Raw genomic sequence first — 11129 nt, 5'->3', positions numbered from 1 at the left:
TATTTAGAATAAGAAAATAAGTTTGTGCTGCTTCAGCTGAGTCATTTTATGGAACAAAACCCTGCAGCAATTGTTCCTGTTGTCGCTTGGAAATTATTATGATGACCTGCTCATGTTCATATTTACTTTGTCTAAACTGTTTGTCCAGAAAGAGTTAGTCCAATCAAGATGAATGTTTGTGCTTCTGTCTCTTTATAAAACGGGTTGTTCTAGTTATTTACGTGTGTGAACTCCATCCAGGCTCTATAAACTGTTTCGCAAAAAAAAAAATTATATAGAATTTTCTATCGAAGTTTTTCCATAACCAATTTAACTGTTATATTTGACAAGTCCGATCTTAAACCAAGGAGGAAATTAAGATAAGCTTCCTACTATAATGACTGAAGGCTTACACAACCATTATTATGATTATTATTATTATCCTTACCTACACAACTGCATCGGTGTAGGATATGTTATAAACAACAACATTCATAAAGAGTTGTGTCACATAGGATGACCTTACCTATTGTCGTGATCACTGTGATAGCGAAGTAAAAAGACCCAGCAAATTTCCACTGTACCCCGCCTTTGTGGGGCTTAAGCTGCAATACAACCCCCTCAAGTTCAGTGAAGTTTTCTTTAGTCAGATTGTACTTGTCCATAAGATCGAGTTTTCTTTCATCCAGTTTAATCTTCTGAGCCTTCTCTTTTTGAGATTCCAAAGCATCGAAAACAGCCGCGCCAACTAACAAATACGTGAACGTACAGATGATGAGGGCAAGGGTCCTCACGTTTTGTCTCTTCATGGTCAGGGTGATTAGATGTTTTCCAAAAGTTTAAACGCAGATCTGGAGGATGGAGAACTTGGCTGGTTCATGGCTAGGCTGGCTCTACTGAGAGGGACAGTGGCACGCCGAGAGATATCTGATGACTTTATTCGTCGAGGCGTAAATTTTTCTCTTGGAGCTGTTCGTTCAGCACCACCCCCTTTCATGTGCCAGCCCCCATCTTCCGCCACGCGCGTGTGTGTGTGTGTGTGTGCAGGCGCCAGCGTATTTTGTGTATGGTTTTACGTGTGTGAGATTTGCATCGCAGTTCTTAAACTTCTACATTTGGAACAACGATTTACCTGTTGTAACGTCCATATAATATAGAATTATGCTCGAAATCTAATGTTTGCGACTATGCCTTAATTTTACTACCACAGCTGCAGTTGTTATTGGGTGTGCTTTGCCTTCGGCAAGGGCACAACCTTTGTTCTCTCACATTTATATTTATTTATTGGGTGTGCTCAAGCCTTCGGCGAGAGCACAACCTTTGTTCTCTCACATATATATTATTATTATTTTTATTCTTTTTGCCCCCCTAAAACTCAGTCAATATTTGGCCTGCATAGACAACCTAGGTGTCAAAAGTTTCGTCTTGGTAGCGATTGAGTTGCTTCTATTGGGATTTACGTTCCGTTGCATGGTTTAAGTGGAAATTAACTTGGTAACTTGCTAGCCACAGTCAATGACGTTACTTACGTCACTAACGTCACGAAAACTCCCGTGACTACCTCTAGCAGAACATTAGTTTAGCAGCTCGTTAACTTCTGGGAGATAGCTAAGCTAACTGCTTTACTGCAAGGCAGCTGCAGAAACGCCACAAGCAAAGAGGCCAGGGTGATAACTATTTACTAATTTTACTTTGTGATATGACACACAATTGTGACGTGTAATGTACAATATAAGCTGATTTTATTAAGGAAGTACATCTACTTTCGGAAACAGTAGTCTACTGTGTCACTGAAGTATTAGCATCATGACATTAGCCTCTGTTGCCCGGGCAACACATAGCTACTACAGTGGTCTATGATGCATCTGTTTTCAATCGTTAAAATAAACATTCCTCATAAATACATTTTCGTTGTAGGATTTATTATGACATTACATTACAAGTAAACGATTTGTGGGTGAAATTATCATTACCTGTGGTTTCAAACCAGTGTTGCTCACTGCAAGGCTGTAGCCTATGCGAGACACTACAAAAACATCTAGTTTACACAACTGTAGGAAGTCAAACAGCGACAGAACATGTTCGGCACTCCCCTTACTTAAATCAAAAGTCTATCTAACTACTAACCTTAACTTCATTGCCACAGCCTAAACTTTGTCAATCAGTTCATGAAAATAATTAATTTCAGGCTAAACCGTACAACGGAACGTTAAATCAAATTCAACCAACCCAATCGCTACCAAGACGAACACAGCAGTAGTCTACTGTACTGTACAATTTACCAAGGCAGCTTCTCCACACGGCTATATCGCACTTGGCGTTGTTACTGACAATGATCGCTACCAGTGAGCTTTTTATGAAAGCAGTTTTCCACTAAATAAATGTCAAGCTTATTTACGTTTTTGGGGGCATATTTTCAGTTAGCAGATGGTACTGTTTGAATTGCGATTCCATCTTCTACTGCCGGTAACGTCGTAGAATAATCTTCAAAGGGGGTTCTTTATTCATGAATGAATGCAATATGAGTAGGCTAAATGCCTTAAAATATCACGAGAAGGGAAAAACTTAAAAGGACGTTTAAGTCATAGAGATTAGGTCAATTTTTACACAGGTCTGCCAAATTTATTCGTTTTGAATCAACGATGAGGCTGCCTCTTGCAGGGGAAATGAGAAGACATCTATTTCATTCTACACTTCACTCGTATTTTCAGTTGTAAATGAGCAAAAAAAAAAAAAAAATATATATATGTAATCTTTATAAATAATAAGTATGCATTTTTATATAAAATATACAGAAATATCAGTTGTAAAAATGTCATCCAAAAACGGACCCCTGTGCAACCGACGCAAGCAAGCACACCCTACAATTTCCTCAGAAATTGTACCCTCTCTAGTTCTTCCATGTGATTTCATCAAATTTGGGCCCAATCTCTCCTGTTAACGGATCGTATGAGCAAGCATATGCATTATATAATGAGGATTATAGCTACATCAAAGACTCGGATAATGGAATACCTACATGTTCACCAGCAATGTTTTCTTCCAGTTTCCACATTAAAAATTTTACTAAAGTTAAAGATCTTAAGTACAAGCAAACATTAGGCTAACAGACACTACACAAACAACAGAGCTACTCTCTACTTTTAATTAGTTCCTTCACCAGTCCTGTTTGAGAGCTAATCTGAATGCAACACTTCATTATGCTGCTAACCAAAGCCCCGTTTCTCCTCTCATTTGGGATTATAGAAGTGACTTATTTTCCATGTGCTTCCACTTACTGAGCTCCTCTTCCCCTTATTCCCAAATGCAGATGTTTTCCAAAACATACTCATTCAAATCTGTTTATGTCCTATATTATCCAGACTGGACCATATGCACATCAAAATTGATATAAAGAGAAAGTTTATCTTAAGATTGCTTCAGTGGCAAAATATATCCATTAGTCTCATGTCTTTCCGAAGTAGTTGAGGTGTGGTCATCTTGACCACTCCTCAGTAGAGAAAGCAATAATACAGTTTTTCTCGATTGCTAACACACAAAAATGGTATGTGTAAGCCATCCCCACAAAACCATTTAGCCAATTCCCAGCATAAAGACCATGTACCCCAATCTTTAAACACAATTGACAATTTTTGACACATTTCTCAGGTTCATTTACACTTCTTTGCAAAGTCTAAACACACCTCTTACTTTAAGACACAATTATCACCATTATGTCATTCAGAAAACACTGCCATTTGATAAGTAAACCCAAAACAGCCCAATTCAAACACCCTTAACAACCAATTATCCATGTGTAAGCACTAACAAGCAAATATACTCAACAAGCAATCAGGGGTTTGGAATGAATACAAAGGTAAGCTCATCTGTACTTTGAAATCATGGACGCAAATATCAGAAGAAAAGGAAGACTTGTCCAAATGAGAGGAGGTGGACAAGGAAGAGGAAGAAGAACAACAATCTCAAATGAGATCCATGCCACACTATGACAGAAATCCCTATGACAGAACAACCTTCTCCAAGCCATGGAAGAAGCTTGTGGGGACATTGCTCTTGAGTCTTGTCAGGGATGGCTCGGGCATTCAGGGGCATTTTCCCTGCTGTTTGGCTAGAGAAAACATTGCCTGTGATGTTGAGGAAAATCTTTGGCCTGACCCTGGTCAGAGATAGGATGCTGACCCACAATGAACAGTACTGTACTCAAGCTCTGTTACCCAGGTAAAAAGTATTTGTTTATTTCCTTGTTTTCTTAGCCTTTGTTCCCCAAATTACAATTTACAGCAATACATTTGTGTTGTTGACTAACAGTACTACTATTTGTATACTGTGACCACTACAGTAACAAGAGCTCAAAATGCAATTGCTGTATAATGTAAATAGAAAATAAACAGCCTGTAAGAAGGACAATTGCAGTAATTGTGAGTTTTATGATTTACATCATGTAAAACTCATGAGGTGGAACATATCTAGAATTCAGGGACACGTTATAGTCAATGGTTCTTGAAAACCTTTTTATAATAGTGTTTTCAATTCCTCCCAGCAGTGTCTAAATGGGTATTCAGAAGGTTGAATTTATTTGAGGGCTTTGTGTGTATTTTGAATGCAAAGTTAGGTTTATACGACAGATAATATGGTTTTGACTACAGTGTTTGATTTTGGGTCAAAAGTCAAGGGTTTGGCCAAAACAGTGTAAGTATGAAGATGTGTGTATAGAGTTTGGAGAAAACACAGTACACATTCAAGAAATGTGTCTTAGCAATTGAGAAAAACCGTTTTTTTGTTTAGAAAGCACCACTCCCTACTCCCCTAATGCTAAATTCTTCACAAAACACTTGTTTCTTTTCCTGTTGCATCACTGACTTAATCATGTCTCAAGACATTTCATTTGCAATCATAGCACAGTCTGCAGAAATTCCATATGCTGACTGTGTGTTGGAACCACAGTAGGTCCCTCCCTCACTCTGTCAGTGGAGCTGTCCAGTATTAAGGTGATCACCACGAGCCGTGATAAAAATAGCTTGTTCTTCGATATCCAGGTCAACCAGATTGCACCCAGACTGAGCCCTACATAAACCATTGAACTGTCAATCAAACACCCACATGCATAAAATGTATCAATGTATCAATAAATCAATGGCATAACTGCAACCTTTCATGATCCCAGCAACAGGAATCAATATTATACAAATATAATATGTATTGAAGGATATGCAGTAATCTTCATTTCTTGTCAAACACTGAAGTGGACCCAATGTCGGTATATAGATGTACTCTACCAATGAAATGATCAAGATATTTTAGTTCTTGGCAGAGGTGTTATTACAATGGACGTGTGCCATGGATTCAGAGTAGTGGCTGTTATTCTCAAAACTATGGGAAGGCCACGTGAACTTCTCCCTCGCAATTCCAGTGGGTGATTCCTAACTCTTCCTTGGTTGGGGCCATGCAGATTAAACTGCAGAGGAAGCCATTATAACAATTTGGGAAGAGAGCATGAATCTGAGTAACTGATGCAAAGAGAGAAAGAGAGAGAGAGAAGGACAGAGGGACCCGCACTTTAGGGACTGTGCCAAACTACAAGATCAGAGGCGCACTTCTGTGCTTTGAGGACAGTTAAGGAGCTGTTGTTTTGTAATGGGAGGGTTTAGAGTCCGATCATAGACTGTCCTCACTGAACTCCAGGGTTCCCTCTAAGGAATTCAAAAGCACGGATATCAATTATGGTCATGAAATCAACAGCGCATGCATCAAACATACTCATTGAACAACGTACCTTCTTCCCATCTGTATTTTTGTGAATGATATGGGAATGCCGTACGCCACATGGAATTTATCTTATTCTACACGTAGCATTCTGAATAATTTTTTCACCTGTACAAGTTAACAATTTACATTACAGTGATCTTGTTACAATGCAATTAAATAATGTGTATTAGGTAGATAAATAAACAACATGTACTTACTATGCAACTTCAGCATGTTGTGGAGCCTGTGATTGTATGTGTGCTATACTAAGCAACACTCTGTTCTTTCACACGGTTGTAGAGAGGCTCTCTCTTGATGGTATGTATTATCCTATTATTATTGTAATTAAATGCATTGCACACACAATTTGAATGTGTGTAATTATAAACTTTTCCATCCATCCATCCATTATCTTCCGCTTATCCGGGGGTCGGGTCGCGGGGGCAGCAACCTAAGCAGGGAGGCCCAGACTTCCCTCTCCCCGGCCACTTCCATCAGCTCTTCCTGGGGGACCCTGAAGCGTTCCCAGGCCAGCCGAGAGACATAGTCCCTCCAGCGTGTCCTGGGTCTTCCCCGGGGCCTCTTCCCAGTGGGACTTTTCCACAATGACCATATTTATTGCATTGCCTATCACACATTACTTGTGGCTAATTTCACTATAACAAGAACACTAATGTTACTTCTAACAATTATTTTATTATTCACCTACCTAACTACTTGCGGTAGATGGAAATACTAATTGGTCAAAAAAGATGAGTCAAAAAATAACTGTTGTTGTTTTGTATTATCCTTTATCTTATTTCTGTGCTCTTATCAATAGCTTTTTCAAATTGATGTCTCATAGCCAACCCCAATTTCTTGTCAAAAAGCTGATTAATAAATAAGGAGGATCTTGCTAATCTCAAGCCAACAGACCCAAGAGAAACACAATCTAGAGGAGAAGACACGTGTGAAATAATGTAAGAATGCACTAATTCAAAACACAAAGCAGTCAACCCCCATCTTTATCCAGTCTCTACGAGTCACATGAGGCCAAGATCCTGAGCACTCTGGAACCCTGTAAAGTACAGAAGACACCAGTCACAATCCATTTCACACTGTATATTTACCACTCATACATTAAATTGCAATTTAATAGTGATTTATTTATTTGACATGAGCAGTCAGTTTGATGGGACACTATTTGAAACATGTTCTTTGAGATATCCACAGTCGGTTTATCCACTGACTGAAAGTTTAGGAGAAAAACAACAGACACAGATAGGTCACCAGACGTTACATGTGATCAAAACTTTGTTTTTGTTAAGGTTTTGTAACCTCAAAAGAAAACATTTGCAAGCCCCAAAAAAGTACATAATAACTTTTTCTTTTATAGCATTTTTTTGCAAGTATTCAAATTTACAAACCAAACCAAATGTCTCTTATAGTGTATGCTTTTGGAACACCAAATCAGTTTTCCTGTCCTACTTTTTCGAGAGCTGAGACATCCTCTCAACCGACGATCCTTCCCTCTGATGCACAGAAAGCACATCATTGAGGTGCACTCCAACATCCTAAACTTGAAACTCTTCTAAACTTGCCTAAGCTGTTATTTGAAATCTGGGAGGTGGAAAATACAGAAAACTGTCCTCACATATCCTCTTCACTAAACCCTAGGTCTCTACTGAATGCACCTTTCATAATCTTGTTGGCAAGAACATTAAGGTTGTCTGTAAAAATAGTCTACATAGGAATTATGCCATAGAATGAAGTTTTAGGGATTAAATTATAACTGCGATGTAAAAAAAACTTTGTGGAGAGTGACATCTTAACAGGGATTTATATACGTACAGTAGTAGTACCTTTGATGCAATGTACAGTATTGTCATTCTGGTACACTGTAGGTCTGATTTTCAACTCCAGAAGCAGGAAGAAGAACTCCCTATCTCTTCTTGAAGCAATAAAGCACTTTGATATTGTGCCTATGCAGGCACAATTCCTCCACACACACACACACACAAACACACACGCGGAGTGAGCGTGTCGGCTCTCGTGCTGTGTCCTCCTATTGTTGGTAGGGCTCTGGATTCGAGGATGACTTAACGTTAATGGAGAGCCCATTACATAATCTTCTGGCATGAAGACATCATTAAACCGATGCCAGGCAGAGTGGAGGCTAATATGAAGCACCCCTTACGCCCCGCCCTCTCTCCCCTCAACCTCCACCCCACCAGCCCAGCAGTCTGGGAGGGGTGCCCATCAGCTGGCTGTGTCTCATTACATGAAGTTCATCCTGGCTTCCCGCTGACATTCAATTAAAGCCTTTCATTTGCCCGTCGCTCCCTCCGCCCGCATGGCGTCAGCTAGTGTCAGATAATTATTCCGTACGTCCCTGCGATCAGAGAGGAATCTATTTATCAACTTCGGTGCCACAACGGGTGTTACACACCTGGTTGTGTGTGCGTCGTCGAGACAGTGTGACGGTTTAGAGGCGGAGTGTTCACGCGTACAGGCTGTGTGATGGGACTTCTTGGAGGACGGAAGGAAGGCCCATGCTGCTGGAGTGGTCTCCTTAGACCATCCACTTCTGGGTCAAAGTAAACTCATCACCCATGAAATTAGTAAATTACTGAGTTTGATACTGAATTACTAAACTCATTTTAGGGGCAACTTTCATTTACTGTTTTTTTCAAATGCTTACACACAAATTCCTTTCTTTTCACACAATTTCTAAAACCTGACACTCAAACACCAGAACCACACCTCAAATCTGCAAAAACATATGCACATTTCGGGCCTTTGACTCAGTTTTCAATTTCATAAAACACTTTTTGCAAAACACAACACACAATTCTCCACGTAACACACAAAATTCTAACAGGAAGCATCTTGATTTCCTTTTTAAACACAACCAATCAAAATGCCACACTAATTCATCAGTGCCTTACACTATCTCCTCACATGTGCAAACACTCATTGCTTTTCTTCTTCTGCTACACCCGCGTTATACACCCAGGATCAGGAGTACTGGGACTACAGTCAGAACAGTGAGAACATGGCCAGAGGATGCTATCCCTAGGCTCCAAGACTGTTTCCACCACACAGACTGGGATGTATTGAAAGGGCACGGACACTCGTGACACCTTGGATAAACACACCTCCGCTGTCTTGGATTACATCTCCTTCTGTGTGGACAATGTAACATGCTGGAGACAATTCCATGTGTTCCCAAACAGACAACCTTGGATGACAAACGGAGTGCAACAACTAATACGGGCTAGGAATAGTGTTTTTAGCTCGGGTGACCCGGGGGCATACAGTGCAGCCAGGACTGCTTTAAGGAGGGGCATCAGTACTGCCAAAGAACAACACAAGAGGCGTATTGAAGCCAGATTCCACACTGCCATAAATCCTAGGCAGGTCTGGGAGGGTATCAGGGCCATCACGGACTATAAGAGGAAAACTCCACCTCCCTCAGCTGACTGTCCCACCTTAGCTGAGGACCTAAACCTCTTTAATGCCTGTTTTGACAGGGAAAACACCGACCCTGTCCTGCCCCCCTGCCCCCCACGGACTCCGCCCCGGTCCTGAGCACACATGAGGTGAGATGTGTCTTCCGCAGCATCAACATCAGGAAAGCACCCGGACCAGACGGCGTGCTGGGCCGGGTGCTAAGAGACTGTGCAGCGGAGCTGGCGGACGTCTTTTCCGGCATATACAACATGTCACTGGCTACATCATGGGTCCCAGCCTGCTTCAAGGCCGCTATAATAGTCCCCATACCCAAACAGTCTAAGGTCACATGTCTAAATGACTACAGACCTGTGGCACTCACCTCCATTCCCGCAAAATGCCTAGTTAGATGAGTCATCAAACATATTACAGTTTTTATCGATTGGTTACACACATTTTCTGAATGCATACCTCATACTCTCAGAACTCTACACACAAATAAAAAAACACACACACAATGGGCAAAACCCCTCACTTCTCCTGCAAAATTAAACTTAACATTCAAAACAATGTTATTTAATCTCAAAATGGTATTTTGTTTTCAAATGACAAACACAAACCATCATATGAATAGACATTTATAAGAACCATTTGAACACTGATGTGCTCAATGTAAAACACTATAATGAATGGAAAACACTTCTTCTTCATTCATCATAGTGAGTTAGGCCTTTTATTGTTCAGTGTTACACTTACTACAGACAGTACATACATAAGTGTGTTGTAAAATATTTGAAAATATTCTTTTTATACTCAGAACACAGAAATACACGGTAACAAATATATTTTACATATTTTTCCCAGAAAAACAATGTACACAGTGTACATCCCAAACAACACAAAGTTGCACATACAGTGGTCTACATACAAAACAACAGAATAATTTACTGTATAGTGTATATAGCTACATTATTATTATTTTTCTTTGTATTTGCCGTAATGTTATGGCGTTATTTTCTAGGACCATGTTCATGATTTCAGTTCCCTGCTCAGGAGACAGAAGACGTTCCCGACCACCTTGTGTTGGTAATTTTTCAGTTCTGCCAAACAAATAGTAAAATACTGTAAATACTGTGTTGGAATACAAAGTTTTCCAAATACTTGAAACTTACTTTATTTTTACAGTCATACAGAACAGTCCACAGGCAATACTGTACTACTGTACTCCTTGAGTACTGTATTGATATGCAGTAGGCCTACTGCAATTTTGTAGTGAGAGTAGATTTCTTACCTATTCTCATTTCGTAAAGTCCGGATGATGGATGCTACAGTGTACCTGCTCAAATTTGGCTGTCCTCTTTGCCCAGCCTCCCTCATTGTTAGACCATGGTTGACCACATGGTCAACCAAAGCGGCTCGGATCTCATCAGAGATTATGGTCCTTGGCCTTCCTCATCCTCGTCCTCCCCGTCCTCCTCCTCTTACTCTCACTCCTCTGCCTCTGCCTCTGTTTCCAATGTTGGCATCCATTGCTCAAAAACAGAAGAGGTCACCTGTTGACCTTTTATGCTATAGCTCTGATTGCTAATTGTAAAACTGTGTGACAGGTGTTTGTCCATGCGATGAGTCAGTGTGCGTATTTGAATGGCAGTGTGTTCCTTGTGAAAACAAAAGATTTTCTTCATGAAAATTGTGCCAAATGCAGAGAATTGTGTGTAGTGTTTTGAAAAAAGTGTGTTTTAGAACTGTAATTTGAGTGTAAAGCAGGAATTGTGCTTGTAGTTTAGCAGAATTGGTTCATGGGGTTGGTGCATGAGTTACATGTTGTGGTCATTGTGTCTCAAGTACCAGTATTTGTGTGTAAACAATTGAGAAAAACTGTAAAGCAGCTATCTCACCATCACTTGATCCATATCAATTTGCATACAGGGAGAACAGATCAACTGAGGATGCCATTGCCCCTGCTCTATACT

The 11129-nt window shown here is 40.2% G+C and overlaps 1 protein-coding gene across 2 annotated transcripts in view; it reads right to left on the bottom strand.

Annotated features, from left to right (window-relative positions):
• The window catches only part of kcnk3a (potassium channel, subfamily K, member 3a), a 45875-nt gene extending 44990 nt beyond the window's left edge, over positions 1–885 (bottom strand). For both annotated transcript variants that reach the window (XR_009931005.1, XM_062468334.1), the window contains exon 1: positions 506–885. Coding sequence is in view for 1 of the 2 variants with exons in the window: in XM_062468334.1 (XP_062324318.1) it covers positions 506–788 (283 nt within the window). In the remaining variant the exon portion in view is untranslated. The remainder of the gene's footprint in view (positions 1–505) is intronic.
• Between the last annotated feature and the right edge of the window lie 10244 nt (positions 886–11129).

This window comes from Osmerus eperlanus, chromosome 8 (genome assembly GCF_963692335.1).
Source record: "Osmerus eperlanus chromosome 8, fOsmEpe2.1, whole genome shotgun sequence".
Classification (NCBI taxonomy): Eukaryota; Metazoa; Chordata; class Actinopteri; order Osmeriformes; family Osmeridae; genus Osmerus; species Osmerus eperlanus.
Note: the sequence above shows the minus strand (reverse complement) of the source record. Positions and strands in the feature narration are given on the sequence as shown.